At 34.6% G+C, this 18,188-nt stretch overlaps 1 protein-coding gene across 1 annotated transcript in view; it reads left to right on the forward strand.

Annotated features, from left to right (window-relative positions):
* Positions 1-18,188, forward strand: part of LOC141489202 (dynein axonemal heavy chain 8-like) — a 395,310-nt gene that overhangs the window by 183,540 nt on the left and 193,582 nt on the right. The window contains 6 exon segments of the mRNA XM_074189981.1: positions 820-933; positions 1,734-1,796; positions 12,808-12,908; positions 13,646-13,783; positions 14,256-14,496; positions 16,054-16,253. Of these exon segments, the coding sequence (XP_074046082.1) occupies positions 820-933; positions 1,734-1,796; positions 12,808-12,908; positions 13,646-13,783; positions 14,256-14,496; positions 16,054-16,253 (857 nt within the window).

Consider the following 18,188-nt stretch of genomic DNA (forward strand, 5'->3'; position numbering starts at 1 on the left):
TTCAGAATTTTTAAGATTGCTAAGGATGGTAAGAGGCAGGATTTTAAAGATAAATTCAGGGCAAGAAGGCAAAAAGAGTTCATAGACAGAACAGAACCATTTCACTTCTTTACTGATTGGAGAAATACAAGTTAAAACAGCTCTGAGGTACTATTCCATATCTATCAGATTGACTTATATGACAGAAGGAATATAACAAATGTTATAGGAAATGTGGAAGCATCGAACAACAATGAGTTGTTGCTGGAATTGGTGACTGATCCAGCTGTTTTGAAGAACTGGAACTATGCCCAAAGGACTATAAAAGCATGTATACCTTTTGATTCAACAGTACCACTTCTAGGGCTATAACCCAAAGAGATAAAAAACAAAAAGGAAAAGGATCTATTATGTACAAAATATTTATAGCAGCTTTTTTGTTGATAAAGAATGGAAAATTGGAATAGTCACTAATTGGGGAATGAATGAACAAGTTGTAGTATATGATTACAATGAGAATGTTTATTGTGCCATAAGAAATGACAACCAGAATGATTTCAGAAAAAAGCATGAACTGTTAACAAAGTGAAGTGAGCTGAATGAGAAGAACATTGTACATATAAAATCAGTATAGAATGATGAAGAATTGTGAACAATTTATTCTCATTAATACAATGATCTTGTATTAACTTTGTTTTTTTCTTTCAGTGCTCAGTTCAGGCTTAAGCATTAAGTGCCTAGACACTAATATGATGATGGATTTGACTTCATTTGTAACTTATTATTTTATACAGTCTTAAAAGATTATACCTTTTCCATTAATTTCTATTTTCATTTTAGTCCTCAGTTCAAAATAAACTAGTTCACGTTCAGCCCAAATTTAAAAGTGATCTACTTAAAGCAGTTGAAGTGTTTCGTGAAGATGTATCCTATTTTTCAGAACAATATGAACAGGTAATTTAATATTTCATAATGAAATAGCTTTATTTTGGGAAGAGTATTATCATTAATGTGAGATAAATAGAGAATACTGCAGAATTAAGGGGATGGACAAAATTTCTTCTCCTCTATGGATACCTGTATTAGAAAAAAAGTTATTGAAGCAAAGAAGTTGTAATAATTGAAGAAAAATTAGCCAGTTTCTTCTTTTGCATGTGATCATTTTGAAGTTTCAGAATGAGAAAGGCTAGCTAATAAGATAATGAAGACTAGAATTGCTTCCTTTCCTTAAAATTCCTATATAAATGTTGCTCCTTTGTAGACAGAATCACACCCATGCAGCTACCAGGCATATTGACCATACTTTCTTCACAGTTCAAATTCATTTTCTTCTCCAATGTGATAATAGGCTAAAACTTAAAGCTATATCTAGTAGAAATAATAGTCCTTATAATCAGTTCATAAAAAATTCTGAAGTTCTTATCTTTATGTAAACCTCTTCTCCCAATACCAGTGCCAAGAGAGGAAAATAGAAAAGATATCTACCTCCTTTTACACATGTAGTAGCATATTGCTACATAGAAACTCAGCTTTTAAAAAATTTCAAAAGAATTTTGCAATCCCATTACCTAAAAGAGTTGAGCACCCCATTGTTGACACTTCTCTAGAGGATAGATCACTGAAAATTTATAGCAATGCCTTTTTTATCACTAAATTAATTCCTTATTCATTGCAAAATATTTCACCTAATCTCACAGCATTTCTTCTGTAGAGTATGTGAAATCAAAGAATGTTCTTTGTATTATTTTTAATAGGAAGGACCCATGGTACCAAACATACCACCCCAGGAAGCCAGCAATAGACTACAGACATTTCAGGTAAAAATACATTTGATAAAAAAGGTTACTTTATCTCATAATTAACTCATTGAAGAATTATTCTTAAAATAATTTAAGGGGATCAATAGGTAGGCTGAATTCCCTAGGAAAAAACATTGAATATAAGGAAATGATTTTAATTACTTGAAGAGCTTTTACTCAAATAACTATATTCCATTTAAGTCTTTTTATTATAATTTTATGTTATGTTGAAATATAGCTAAGTATTAATTTTCTTAGTAGCCTACTTTTCTAACATTGTCTGCCATTCAATATTTCCCTACAGGTAATTTCAATGAATCCCAGTTTTTATCAATTTTTAGAGACAGCTGGTGATAGAGTGTACAGAGAGCTGGGCTTGGAGTCAGGAAGGCCTGAATTCAAATCCAGTTCGGACATTTAGTAGCTATGTTACCTTGGGCAAGTCAATTAAACTCTTATTTCTTCAACTGTAAAGTGAGGATAATAATAGTACCTTCTTCCCAGGGTTGTTGCTGGTATCAAATGAGATAATTGTAAAAGGGCTTAGCATGAAAGCTGAGAGTTGGTTTTATGGGGGGAAAAAAAACAATAAAATAGATAAATCTTTAATTAATTTGACTGAAAAGAAAGGAAAAAAAGGAAAAAGAATTAAACCAAATTGCCAGTATCAGAAATGAAAAGGTTGAACTCACCATCAGTGAGGAGGAAATTAAAGTAATAATTCAGAGCTATTTTGCCCAACTTTATGTCAACAATCTGAAAATACAAGTGAAATGGATAAATATTTATAAAAAGATACTGTTTAGATTATCAGAAGAGAAAATCAAATACATAAATAACCCCATTTCTTTTTTTATTAAAGATTTTATTTGAGTTTTAAAATTTGTGTGCCAATCTTACTTCCCTCCCCACCCCCCACGGAAAGCAATCTATCAGTCTTTATTTTGTTTCCATGTTGTACATTGATCTAAAATGAGTGTGATGAGAGAGAAATCACATACTTAAGGAAGAAACAAAAAGTATAAGAGATAACAAGATCAGACAATAAGATAATCTGCTTTTTTTTTCTAAATTAAAGGGAATAGTCCTTGAACTTTGTTCAAATTCCATGGCTCTTTATCTGGATACAGATGGTATTCTCCATTGCAGACAGCCCAAAATTGTCCCTGATTGTTGCACTGATGGAATGAGCAAGTCCATCAATGTTGAACATCACCCTCATGTCAGGGTGTACAGTGTTTTTCTGGTTCTGCTCAATCTCACTCAGCATCAGTTCATGCAAATCCCTCCAGGCTTCCCTGAATTCCCATCCCTCCTGGTTTCTAATAGAACAACAGTGTTCCATGACATACATATACCACAGTTTGCTAAGCCATTCCCCAACTGAAGGACATTTACTTGATTTCCAATTCTTTGCCACCACAAACAGGGCTGCTATGAATATTTTTGTACAAGTGATGTTTTTACCCTTTTACATCATCTCTTCAGGGTATAGACCCAGTAGTGGTATTGCTGGATCAAAGGGTATGCACATTTTTATTGCCCTTTGGGAATGATTTCAAATTGCTCTCCAGAAATGTTGTATGAGTTCTGAAGGCTTTTACAAGGTCCATTTGTTGTTATTGTTTAGTCATGTCTGAATTTTCATGACCACATTTAGAGAAAACTGAATGGAGATAGAAAGGATATGCTTTTTTTTGCAGTATATGGCACCTATACCAAAATTGGCCATGTACTAGGGATAAAAACCTTACAGTCAAATTCAGGAAGGCAGAAATAATAAATGCATGCTTTTCATATCATTATGCAATAAAAACTATATGTAATAAAGGGCCATGAAAAGAAAAACCAAAATTAATTGGAAACTAAATAGCTCAATTTTTTAGAATGAATGTATCAAATAGCAAATCACAGAAATAACTATTTCATCCAAGAAAATGATAACAATGAGATGGCATATCAAAATTTATAGTATGCAGACAAAGCAGCTTTTAGGGAAAATTGTATATCCCTAAATTACTTATATGAATAAAGTAGAGAAAGAGAAGAGCAATAAATTGGGTATGCAATTGAAAAGGCTAGGGAAAAAAAACATTAAAGATTGCTAATTAAATACCCAACTTAAAAATTCTGAAAATCAAAGGAGAGATTAATACAACTGAAAGCAAGAAAACCATTGGTCTATTAAATAAAATTAGGTTGGTTTATAGAAAAAGACCAGAAAAAATAGATAAACCTTTGATTAATCTGATTAAAAATTACAAATTCCCAAAAATGAAAAGAATGAACTCATCACTAATGAGGAGGAAATAGAGATAATTTGGAACTATTTTTGTTCAACTGTATGCCAATAAATTTGACAACCTGAGGGAAATTAATGAATGAAATGAAATGAACAAAAATACAAACTACTCAGGTTAATAAAAGAGGAAATAAAATACTTAGCCCTATTTCTATAAAAGGAGAAACCATCAATGAATTCCCTAGGAAAAAGTCTCCAGGTCCAGATGGATTTTCAAGTGAATTCCATCAAAAGTTTAAAGAACAATTAATTCCAATTCTACATAAGTTATTTTAAAAAGTAAGAGGAGTTCTGACAAATTCCTTCTCTGACACCAATTTAGTGCTGATACCTAAACCAGAAAGAGTATAAAAGAGAAAAAATTATAGACTAATCTCCTTAATGAACATTAATGTAAAAATCTTAAATAAAAGTTTATCAAAGAGATGAAAGCAAGTTATTACAGGGATGATAACACCATATTCAGTAGGATTTATACCAAGTAGGAAAGGGTGGTTCAATATTAGGAAAACACAACACACACACACACACACACACACACACACACACACACACACACACACACACATATATATATGTATATACCAACAGAAATCAATTGATTATTTCAATAGATGCTTTGACAAAATACAACATCCATTCTTTTTAAAAACCTTAGTACAGAAACAAATGGAACTTTTTCTATCTAAATGGAGTGGCTATCTAAAACCATCAATAAATATAATATGTAATGGGGGATAAACTAGGAGCATTTCCAACAAGATCAGGGGTGAAACAAGGGTGCCCCTTATCACCATTACTATTTGATAAATCATAAGTGTTAGCTTTAGCAATAAAAGAAGGAAAAAATAGAAGGAATTAGAATTGGCAATGAGGATGCACAACTTTCATTCTTTGCAGGTTATATGATAATATAGTTAGAGAATCCTAGGAAATTATAAAAAAAAAACTACTGGAAACAATTAACAATTTAAGCAAAGTAGCAAAATATAAAATAAACCCATGTAAATAACCAGCTTTTCTCTATATGGGCAACAAAGCCCAAGGGCAAGAAATAGAGTATCTTTCTATAAGTAACAGCATAAAATATAATATACTTGGAAATTGACCTACCAAGATAAGTCCAGAAACTGTATGAACACAATTATAAAACACTTTTTTATTGTTTGAATTTTACAATTTTTCTTCCAATATCACTCCCCCCCCCACAGAAGGCAGTCTCATAGTCTTTACATTGTCTCCATGTTATACATTGATCAAAATTGAAAGTGTTGAGAGAGAAATCCTATACTTAAGGGAAAAATAAAATATGAAAGATAGCAAAATTGGATAATAAGATACACATTAAAAAATTAAAGGTAGTAGTAGTATTTGGTCTTTGGTAAAATTACTCAATTTTTGGATAAAGATTTGGATAAAGATCCTCCATTGCAGATACCCCAAAATTGTCCCTGTTTGCTGCACTGATGAAATGAGCGAGTCCATCAAGATTGATCATAAATCCCATTATGCTGTTAGGGTGTACAATGTTCTTCTGGTTCTGCTCATCGCACTCAGTTCATGCACATCCTTCATGTTTAAAATCATGTGAAAAATGATCCAAGGCAAAGCTAGGTGGCGCAGTGGATAAAGCAATGGCCTTGGAGTCAGGAGTACCTGGGTTCAAATCCTACCTCAGACACTTAATAATTACCTAGCCATGTTGATTAGAGAAATGCAAATTAAAATAACTTCGAGATACCACTCACACCTATCAGATTGGCTTAGAAGACAAAAAAAGGGTAAATGATCAATATTGGAGAGGTTGTGGGAGATTTGGGACATTAAAACCCTGTTAGTGGTGATATAAAATAATCCAACCATTCTGGAAAGCAATATGGAACTATACCCAAAGAGCAATAAAAGTGATCAAACCATTTTATGCAGCAATGCCAATATTAGACCTTTATCCAGAAGAAATAATAAAAAATAGGAAAAGTTCCAAATATTCCAAAATATTCACAGCACTCTTTTTTTATAGTGGCAAAGAATTGGAATTGATGGGATGCCTATCAATCAGGGAATGACTGAAGAAATTATGATGTCTGAATGTTATGAAGTATTATTATTCTATAAGAAATCATGAATTGTCAGACTAGAGAAGTATGGAAAGAATTACAACTGATGCTGAACAACAGGAATAGAACCAAGAGAACATTGTACACATTAATGGCAACATTGTGAGATGATCAACCATGATAGATGCAATTCCTCTCAACAGTTCAGAGAGCTAAGACAGAGCTGTTCTTAAGAGAAACCTTCAGGGTGTCCCTATATCATTTATTCTGACCTCTCTGTTGAGTACTTACCCTGTGAGTTCTTCATAACATAGTTTTTCTGGCAAGCATATACCTTGTATCAGAACATGGCCAAGCCATCATAGTCACACTTTCTATAGTAATATTTGAATACTTGGCAGTTTAGCTCAAGAAAGGACTCTGGTGTCTAATTTAATCTTTTTCTGCCAGGTAATCTTCAGAATGTTCCTAAAAATTTTAAATGGAAGTTTCTTGGCATTGCACTGTATACAGGCATACAGTGATGAGGTCAGCACAATGACTCTGTAGACCTTCAATTTGTTAAGACAGTCTAATACCTCTCTTCTCTTTCACATTTTCTTTTGGAGCCTTCCAAACACTGAACTAGCTCTGGCAATGTGTGTTTCAACCTCATTGTCAATGCATACCTCCTTGGACAGTAAGCTGTCAAGGTAAGTGGACTTAACTACAGTATTCAAAACTTCTCCATTTACTCTAATCAATGGTTCCACATGTAGATGATGTGGTGCTGGCTGATGCACCACCTGTATTTTCTGTTAATTGTAAGGCCAAAGTTAGCACAAACAGCAGAGAATTGATCGATTCTTTGTTGTATCTCAGCTTTAGAGGCTGCATTGTGTCCGCAATCATCTGCAAATAAATCATACACCAGCAGTCCTTTCATTTTGGGGCTTACCTTGTAATCTTTTTAAGTTGAAGAATTTACTATTAATGTGGTAGCTGACCTTGATTCTGTGTACATCCTCAGTAAAGGTGTCTGATACCATGGCTCAAAATATCATGCTAAGAAGCATGGGAGCAAGGTCATAGCCTTGTTTCACTCCATTAGTGACCAGAAAATCATGAGAGCATCATTCACTATCCAGAATCCCAGGCAAGTATACTCTCATGAAATTGATGTAAAATACCAATGAACTTTTCTGGACAACCAAATTATGAGATAATTTTCTATAATCCCTCAATGGCTGATGATATCAAAGACCTTGGTCAGATCTACAAAGGTTGTATGCAGACTTTTTTCTCCCCTTGGCATTTTTCCTGGAGGAGTTGGACAACAAATAACATATTGACTGTTCCTCAACCCTTTCTGAAGTCACATTGGTTCTCAGGGAGGTAATTATTTTTGCTTCTGCATTGACTGAGGATGATCTGTTAAGAACAATATTTAAGTTGTTCAACCCATCTCTCTGGAATCTTGTTCCTATTACTAATCAATGTGACTCCATCAGCACTGAGTAGTTGAGAAGCACAATATGTCTTTGGCCCATAAATAGCTTTCAGGGATTCATTAAAGCACTTTGATTTGTTACTATCTGCATAACACTGAATTGCATCTGCCTTCTTACTGAGCCAAAAATCTTGAATCCCTCCAAGCTTCACTTGAACTTTACTTTGTTGTTTGGTATTTGCAAGGCAATGGCGTTGAGTGACTTGACCAAGATCACACAGCTAGGTAATAAGTGTTGGAGGTGGGATTTGAACTCTGGTACTCCTGACTCCAGGGCCAGTGCTCTATTCACTGTGCCACCTAGCCACCCTGGACTGTATTTTTAATGGAAATGCTGCCTTCTCAGGAATTGAATGAGTTATCCTGCTGGTAAACCCTGTGGAGCTCTGGTTTTTCATTTAACAACTTCTCTATTTCCCTATCATTTTAATCAAGCCAGTCTTGATGTTTGTGAGTGTTCTGACCGAGATGAGCAAATAGAGTGCTGCTGTACACCAGATCTCTGAAAGCTGCCCACTCTTTTAATGCTTCACTGTTCTCAACTATGTGGCAACTTTCCTTCCAAGTTAATAACAAACTGTTCCTGCTTAAGAAGCACTCTGATATCTTGACATAATTCTTCTGATAGTAGCTTTGTCTTGCAGCTACTTCTTGGGTTGAATGTGAATATTTAGAGAGGATGAGTCTGATCAGCACTGCATACATTGCCTTCTTCACTCTCACATCTTGTGTCTCTCTTAACAATCACATAATCTATTACATGTAAATGTTTGCTACAAAGTTACATCTAGGAAATTTTATTGCATTTAGGTATATGGAAGACAGAGTTTGTGATGAGATGCACTAGTCTTCAATAGTAGGTGACCAGTGCTATTGCTGTTTCCAACTCCATTCCTCCCAAGGATGCCCTGCTATATCTGATAGTCTGAACTTACTCTAGCATTAAAGTCACCCAGAATTATAAGCTTGTCCTCTTTTGGTACACTGATGTTAAGGGTCTCCAAGTCTTCCTAAAATTTTTCTTTGACTTCAACAGAATTAGGCATGGTTGGAGCATAAGCCCTGATGATGGTGGCATGATATTTTCCTTCAAGTGGCAATCTCATTGTCATGAGCCTGTCATTCACAGCTTTTGGTAGGCACTCAAGAATGTTGAGTAGATTACTTTGATTGCAAAAGGTTCCCCAACTTCTTGATACTCCCCTTCATGGGGGCCATGCCAGAAAAATGTACATGCAGCTCTGACTTCAGTAATCTGGCCTTCATTTGCCAGCCTTGTTTCACTCAGGGCTATTTGAATGTGATACCTTTGGAATTATCTTGCAACAAGAATTAACTTTCCAGCTGTATTGGATCTTGTGATGTTTATAAGTATGTGTACATTCCATGCACCATTTGTGAGTTGAGATCTTTATTGTATAAATTTTTGTACATTTTTTGTGTTTTTGACCTCATGGTAAGATCCACACTTGCTTTGATAATCATGCTAGAGTTGGGTAAACAAATGATTTTTAGAGGAAATGGGGAAATGACTATTGGCCCCCTGTGTTCAGGGTTGTGACACCAGCTCCCAGTGTTTCTGTATCTGCTGCTTCATCACTTGCTTGTCACCAGAGGACTTCGAAATAGAAGTGGTAAAGAGTAATGGGTAATGTATTTTGATTTGAGGGTAAGTTGGATTTAAGATAGACAGAACTGCACGAAGCCATCAACTTCACTCACTCTGCCAAAGTCATCATTGTCTAATGACAAGACAGAGTCAAGACAACTGTGATGGCTCAAAAGCAATGGATAACCTTGGCATTTTCCATGTCTAACCAAACTCTAAGAACTTGACAATGCCTGCTTCAGTTGCCTTCATGATCTTTGGAATGAATTGTTTTTATCCACCCATTCTATGGGAAGATTTCATATGCTTGGGTGGTAGACACCTGCCCGAACTCACCAGTGGGTTTGAAATCTTTCTATTACCCTTACCCTGGTTTATACTGTTTACCAGGATATGGCCACTGTGCATGGTACAGCTTCCTTGAGCCACATATGAGAATTAGGTGGCTCAGGAGGATATCAAACATGGAAAGGACATGACAGCACTCACACCAGAAGTAATAGTCTTCCTGGAACATACTCCAAATGCATTATAAATTACAAAATGGATGATTTTGAATACATTAAACTTTTTAAATACAAAATCAAGTTTATTTTATTTTTTCCAGAATTGCTCCCAATAACAATATGTTTGGTAGGGTGGGGAGACAGTGGAACAGAGATTATGTTATATAGTCTCCCTTTAATCACGGCTCAGTGAACAGCAGAACCTTGTCAGCTTCATACCCTTTTTCTAGCATTCACTGACTGCCCCCCCCTATATTTCTCCCAAAGCCCTAGTTAAATCCTCCTTGAAGACTTAAATCTACTCAAGTCACTCTTGTCCCACAATTAGAAGTTTCTCCATGGTATTGTCAGATTGCTCAGAATTATAAAATCCCAAGAACTTGACATCAACTGCTTCCCAACTTTCTACTGAAATGACTCTCACTTTGTTATTCTCCATCTGTGATCCTCCCTTCCCCACACCTGCTGAGATCTTGGCCCTTAATTCTCTAATTGTAGGTTCAAGGTTATAATGATTTACTAAAAACTGTGAAAGTTGTATGCCAAAGTTGTTTTAGGTATATAGCTATTCTACCCTTTTTCATTAGACCCTAAAAAAAGATCATAGGATTGAACATTCAGAGTTGGAAGGAATCTCAAAGATCATTGAATAGAAGTGATTTTTTTGTCTTTTAAATATTTTAATTTTTCCAATTGCATTTAAGAATTTTTTACAATCTTTTTTATTTACCTAATTTTAGGTTATTTTCCCCTAGGTACATGTAAAAACAAGTTTTAATGTTCATTTTTTAAACTTTGAGTTGCAAATTCTCTTCCTTCTTCCCACCCCACTCCATCTCATTGAGAAAGCAAATTATTTGATTTAAGTTAAAAATGTGCAGTCATCATTTGTACAAAAATAATCATAGCAGCCCTGTTTGTGGTAGCAAAGAATTGGAAATCAAGTAAATGTCCTTCAGTTGGGGAATGGCATAGAAAACTATGTGGTATATGTATGTCATGGAACACTATTGTTCTATTAGAAACCAGGAGGGATGGGAATTCAGGGAAGCCTGGAGGAATTTGCATGAACTGATGCTGAGTGAGATGAACAGAACCAGAAAAACACTGTACACCCTAACAGCAACATGGGGGTGATGTTCAACCTTGATGGACTTGCTCATTCCATCAGTGCTAAAATCAGGGACAATTTTAGGCTGTCTGCAATGAAGAATACCATCTGTATCCAGATAAAGAGCCATGGGGTTTGAACAAAGTTCAAGGACTATTCCCTTTAATTGAGAAAAAACATATCTTATTGTCTGATCTTGTTATGTCTTAGACTTTTTGTTTCTTCCTTAAGGATATGATATCTCTCTCATCACACTCAATTTGGATCAATGTACAACATGGAAACAAAGTAGAGACTGACAGATTGCTTTCCATGGGGGGGGGGGGAAGTAAGATTGGAGGAAAAATTGTAAAACTCAAAATCTTTAATAAAAAAGAAAAAATACAAAACATTACCATAATAGTCATGTTGTAAAAGTAAACATAGCTCACTCCACTCTCAAAGAGAAACATCAAGAAAAATAAAGTTTTTAAAAAAGTATGCTTCAATCTGTATTCAGGAGCTATCAGCTCTGCCTTTGGGGATAGATAGTACTCCTTTATCATAAGTCCTTCAGAATTTTCTCAGCATTGCTGAGAAAAGGTACGTCATTCACAGAAGATTATCCTACATTATTGTTGTTGTTTTGTATATAATACATTTCCCATTGCCTCTGTTCATATAAGACTTTCCAGGTTTGATAAGTGATCAAAGGATATGAACATTCAGCTTTCAGATGAAGAAATTAAAGCCATCTATGGTCATGAAACAAAGCTCCAAATTATTATTGATTAGAAAAATGCAAATCAAAACAACTTTGAGGTACTTCACACCTGTCAAATTGACTGAGATGACAAAAAGAGGGAAATGGAGGGAATGTGGGAAAGCTGGGAAGCTAATGCATTGGTTGGTGGAGTTGTGAACTGATCCAAGCTTTCAGGACATTGATTTGGAACTCTGCCCAAAGGGCAATAAATTTGTTCATACCCTTTGATCCAGCAATACCACCACTAGATCTATATCCCAAACAGAGCATGAAAAAGGCGAAAAGACCAACATGTGCAAAAATATTTATGGCAGCACTTTTTGTAGTGATAAAAAATTGGAAATTGAGGGAATATCCATCAAACAAGCTGTGGTATATGAATGGTTTGGGCTACTATTGTTCTATAAGAAATCATGAGCAGTCTGACTTAAGAAAACTTGCAAAGATTTTCATGAAGTGATGCTGAGTGAAGTGAGCAGAACCACAAGAACATTGTACTCAGCAGCAATTGAAGATGGATCAACTATGTTTGACATAACTCCTCTCATCATTTCTGTGATCAAGGATAATTATGAGAGAACTGTTATGAAAAATGACATCTACATCCAGAAAAAAATTGAAGTCTGAATGCAAAGCAAAGCATACTATGTTCATTCGCTTTTAAAAATATTTTTTTTCTTTCCTTCTCATGTTTTTCCCTCTAATTCTTTCATGGCAAATATGTAAATATGTTGTTCTATTTTACATGTGCAATGTATACCAGATTTTTCACTACCATGGGGAGGAAGGAAGGAAGGGAGGATAGTAGAAAAGGGGGAACTCAGAAGTTTGCAAATGGATAAATGTTGAAAACTACTTTTGCATATAATTTGAAAAAAAGACAAATTAAAAAAACCCACAAACAAAAACATGCTTAGCATGGAACCTAGCACATAAAAATACTACTAAAAATAATATAAAGATTTACATAAAAAATTCATGACCTGATGGTCACTTATCTAAACTGGATTATAGATGATTGATACAGATGCATCCAGTATTCCAAACTAAACTGGCAAAGTCTTGGGAAACTCTGGTTACAGATGAAGCCCAGGAGTACATACAGATTATATGCCAACAAATTTGAAATGGCTAATAAAAGCTTCTATCCTTAATCTTAATAATATCTGAGTTAATAAAGTTTTACATTAATAATTTCATTTCATTTTAGGCAAATTTTGATGACCTATGGAGGAAATTTGTTACATACTCAGCTGGTGAACAGCTCTTTGGATTGCCTGTCACTGACTATGAAGTTTTACATAAAATCAGGTAGATTAGGAAAACATTTGTCATAGGTCTATTTCAAGTTGATCATATTTGATGCTAGTAATGACTACTTTGAGAGAATCTTTCAAGTTTTCTGAAAGAATTTTCTTTCTTTCTGAGTCGTGGATAAAAGACAGATCTAATGCAATACAGTGGATGACCTGAAAAAGACAATATATCAGGAAGTTCCAGATTTCATTCAGCATCCTGTGGTACCTTCCTTTAACTGGAACAGTTAATTCAGAGAAAAGACTTTTAAAACAATTACTAGTCTTACCATACAGCCTGTATGATCTGGATAGTCACTTCACTTGTCAGGCTGCTCTGCAAATTGCTCTCGTTTGCATTGTTAGCATGAATTAATAATTTGGGTATTTCCTACACAGATGAAATCACATGTCTTAGTCAAAAACAAGATTCTGATACAATTCTTAATCTAGAATGGGACTCTTGGATTTTCAGAATGGATGGTTATTAGTGTGGTTCAAATCCAGTAGAGAAAGGTGTAGGTAAAACTGTTCTAGAATTATATCAGCTTTCAGTTACTGCAAGTTGAGTAATAGTATGAGTATGTGAATTATATTTGTTTTGTATACTTGTATGTGTATAAATAAATGTGAATGTGTACACACATGTGCATGTAAAATATACCTATGTTTCATGTTTTCTTTATGTGTGTTGTTATGCATGTGTTTTGCAAAGTATTTGAATAAATCTAACAATTCTTTTCTCCTACTTAGAAAAGAACTGAGTTTGTTGAAAAAGCTATATGTACTATATGATACTGTAATGGGCAACATTAGTGGTTATTATGAGATACTTTGGGGAGATGTAAATATTGAAACCATTAACTTAGAACTTCAGGAATTCCAAAATAGGTGAGCTTATACCCATTTAAAATGACTTTAATAGGTTCTCTAATATCTAAAGATCTAAATACTGTCTATTATTTTGTTTATGCTCAATATTTATACTTGCTGATATATAACTTGTGTAATTTGCAATTTGATGTGTCTTCCCTGCTGCAGTATAACCTCAAGGGTAAGGATTATGTTTTTTGTTTTCCACCAAATGGTACAATGCAGTGTTGTTTCTACATATGATTATCAAAAAACTGATGTTTAATTTATTGAAAAGCTGCATAGCTCATTAAGAAACTTATGTATGAAAATTTCCCCTTGATATTACAGAAATTAATATTTGGAAATTAAGGCGAGACAAACAGTGCTCCTCATACTGACATTGTCTCCACTGATTTATTCCCTTTTTTTTTTACTATATTGAGACTATACAAAGAAATCTATAGGTAAAATTATAAGTAAAATAAATATTGTGTTATTTTCCTTAAAGGTGCCGTAGACTTCCCAAAGGACTGAAGGATTGGCAAGCCTATTTGGATCTTAAACAAAGGATCGATGACTTCAGTGAGTCATGTCCTTTGCTAGAAATGATGACTAATAAGTCAATGAAGCCAAGGCACTGGGATCGAATTGCAGAACTAACAGGAACTACATTTGATATAGAATCTGATTCTTTTTGTTTGAGAAATATCATGGAGGCACCACTCCTTCAAAACAAAGATGATATTGAGGTATGAGCATAATTATGTATATCAGAAATGTCAATTTGGCTTAGGCAAATAAATTATCTCTGTATTCCCAGCAACTGAAAATTCAGATCAAATTATGAATTAAGCATGGAGAATGAACAATTGCTATTTCTGTAATCTTGGACAAATTACTTCCCTCATCTGGGTCCCGGTTTTCTCATGTATAAGATGAAATGGCATCTGAGCTTTTAGAGAGAGACAGAGAGAGAGACAGAGAGAGAGAGAGAGAGACAGAGACAGAGACAGAGACAGAGACAGAGACAGAGACAGAGACAGAGACAGAGAATAAAGAAAGAAAGAAAAAAGGGAAAAAACTGAAAGAGAATAAGAGAATTTAGAACCCAGAATAGATTTCTGACTGCAATGGGACAATAATAACTGACATTTATATAGTGCTTTAAAGTTTTCAAAGTGCTTTATCAACACTAGCTTTCTATTCTCAAAACAATCCTGTGAGGTATCCCATTTTATAGAAGAGGAATTTTAAGTCAAACAGCAGTTAAGTGACTTATCTAGGGTCACACAATTGATATGTGTGTCTAAGGCAGGATCTGAACTCATTTCACCATTAAATGTACCACTAAATCATATCTCTGTAAGTCACTTTACCCTAATTGTCTCACATCTAGACATCTAGGGCTGATTTCAGTTATGCTGTTATGTATTTGGCCAGTGGACCCAGATGGCTCCAGAGGAGAAAGTGGGGCTGGTGACTTAGCACAGTGACATACAGAATTTCTCTCTTAAGCCTGGCAAGAATTTGTTATAGCTTGCCACCATCCTAGCAGGAATACATATTGAATCCAAGACTTAGGAACCAGTTCTTCACTCAACCCTCACTCATGTCATGGCATCACCTCTTAGATGTCATGATCTTCTTTGAAAACAAAGGAAAAGGGGCGGCTAGGTGACATAGTGGATAGAGCACTGGCCCTGGAGTCGGAAGTACCTGAGTTCAAATCCGGCATCAGACACTTAATAATTACCTAGCTGTGTGCCTTGGGCAAGCCACTTAACCCCATTTGCCTTACACAAAAAAACCTTAAAAAAAAAGAAAGAAAACAAAGGACATCCAACAACAAAAATCAAATCTGAAATAAAGTTTTTACTTTTACCCCAGATCTTTAGAGTGTGAGTTCTTAGTCTTTTTTGTAATGTTAAACGTGAAGAAATTGGACTAGATGATCTCTATGGTTCCTTCAATTTCTAAAATGCAGTTTAGAAATAAAGATAGAGGGCAAATATGACTCTTCCTTCACCTTTAGCTACCTGTCTACCTACTTATCTAATTTATCTATCTCTTCTCCCTCTCTTTGAAAGAGTTATAATTATATATTATTCATGGGGGTTGGGGGTTACAGAAGCATGGGTAACTAAGGATAGGAATATGCCTATTCAACTTTTTCTGTGTTCAAGGCTTAGATCTCACTACATTGGAAAGGATTTGGAAATGATATTATTTAGAGTTTGGAAATCGTCCACAACTTTTTAACAGTGTTTAATTTAGATAATATAATTTAGATAATGTTTTCTATGTAGGATATTTGTATATCAGCTATCAAGGAAAAGGATATTGAAGCTAAACTGACTCAAGTAATTGAAAACTGGACAAATCAGACTCTGAGTTTTGCTGTATTTAAGGGAAAAGGAGAGCTACTGCTAAAAGGAACAGAATCAGCAGAAATTATTACATTGATGGAAGACAGTTTAATGGTCCTGAATTCTTTGCTAAGTAACAGGTAATCTAAACTGCTATCTGAATTTTGAGTTTTGTAGCTATATAACACTACCAGCCTCTATTACAACATTAGTCTGGGGTATCATGACCTTGTGTTAGGGTTTAGCTTGCTCTAAGTACAACCACCTCTCTTTTGTTTTGTTTTTTTCCAATTACCTGGGAAGAGAGTTTCAATACCCATCATTTTGTAAGCTTTTGTGTTCCATGTTTTTCTACAGCCTCTTTTTATCTGCTGCCTCCCCATGGCATCAAGTGATCTGATATAGATTATACATACACATTCACACTTTACATATTTCCATATTAGCCACATTGTAAAAAGAAGAATTAGAACTAAAGAGGGGAAAACATGAAAAAGAAAGAAAAATACTTAGTTTTAAAAAGTAGATATACTATACTTTGATCTGCATTCAGATTCCATAATCCTTTCTCTGGATGTGGATGACATTTTCCATCACCACTCTTAGAATTGTCTTTGATCATTGTATTGGTAAGAACAGCTAAATCTATCATAGTTGATCATCACACAATGCTACTATTATTATGTACAATGTTCTTTCGGTTTTGCTCACTTCACTAAGTATCAGTTCATGTAACACTTGCTAGATTTTTCTGAAATCTACCTTCTCATGGTTTTTTTATAGAATAATAATATTCCAATATAGTCATATATCACAATTATTCAGCCATTCTCCATATGGCTCAAATTTCAATTCTTTGCCACCTGAAGAAAGCTACCATAAATATTTTTGTGCATGTGGGTACTTTTTTCCTTTTTTATGATAAAGACCTAGTTCTGGTATTGCTATATCAAATAATATGCACAATCTCTTAGCCCTTGGGGAAAGTTCCAAATTCTACTCTAGACATTTCTTAACTCCACCAACAATTAGTGGCCTAGTTTTCCCACATCCTCGTCAATATTGATCATTTTCCTTTTCTTAAATCTTAGCCAAACTCATAGGTAAGAGATAGTAACTCAGAGTTGTTTTAATTTATATTTGTCTAATCAATAATGATTTGGAGCATTTTGGAAGTCCTCTGTTTCATTGAAAATCTATCTTTTCCCCTGACAGAATATGCATAGTTTTGAGGGTAATTAATTCTTAGTTGTAATCCAAGGGTCTTTGCCTCCAAAGTATCATATTTCAGACTATCCTTTTCTTTATTGTTGAAACTGATAAGTCCTGTATAATTCTTATTGTGTTTCCTTGGAATTTAAATTGCTTCTTTTTGGTTGCTTTAGTTGAGCATTCTAGAATTTGGCTAGAATTTGACTCTGCCCCAGCCCAATTCTTGTTTTTAAGGAATTATTTTCTTAAGTTTTTGATTCTCTATTTCTAGTAAATTGACTTTCTTTTAATAATTTTCTTGAATTGTTTTTACCTAATTTTTTTCTGAATCTCTCTTATATGATTTCTTTCATGATTTATTCATTTCTTTTCACATTACTACAATAATATTGTAGTGAAAGTAAAAATACCCCCTCCCAAATGATAGAGAAACCTCAAGAAAAATAAAGTGCAAGAAAAAATGTACTTCTGTCAGTGTTCAGTTACCATTCACTCTGTCTCTGGGATGGATTGCATTTTTCATCATTAGTTCATCAGTGAAATTGCTTCATATTTTTTCCCCATAGCACTATTGTTAATGGTATTTCCCTCCATTTTAGTCCTCCCCACTCTCATTTATTTTATTCTCTCTCTCTCTCTCTCTCTCTCTCTCTCTCTCTCTCTCTCTCTCTCTCTCTCTCTCTCTCTCTCCTTTCACTCTGTCCCTTCTCAAAAGAGTGTTGTATCTGACTACCTTCTTCTATGATCTTCCCTCTCTTCTATCCCCACTCCCCTCCTCTTTTCCCTTTTCTCCCATCCCTTTCCTCTCCTTTTTCCTCTAGGGTAAGATAGATTTCTAGACCCTACTGAGTATGTATATAATT

Source organism: Macrotis lagotis, chromosome 5 (genome assembly GCF_037893015.1).
Source record: "Macrotis lagotis isolate mMagLag1 chromosome 5, bilby.v1.9.chrom.fasta, whole genome shotgun sequence".
Taxonomy (NCBI): Eukaryota; Metazoa; Chordata; class Mammalia; order Peramelemorphia; family Peramelidae; genus Macrotis; species Macrotis lagotis.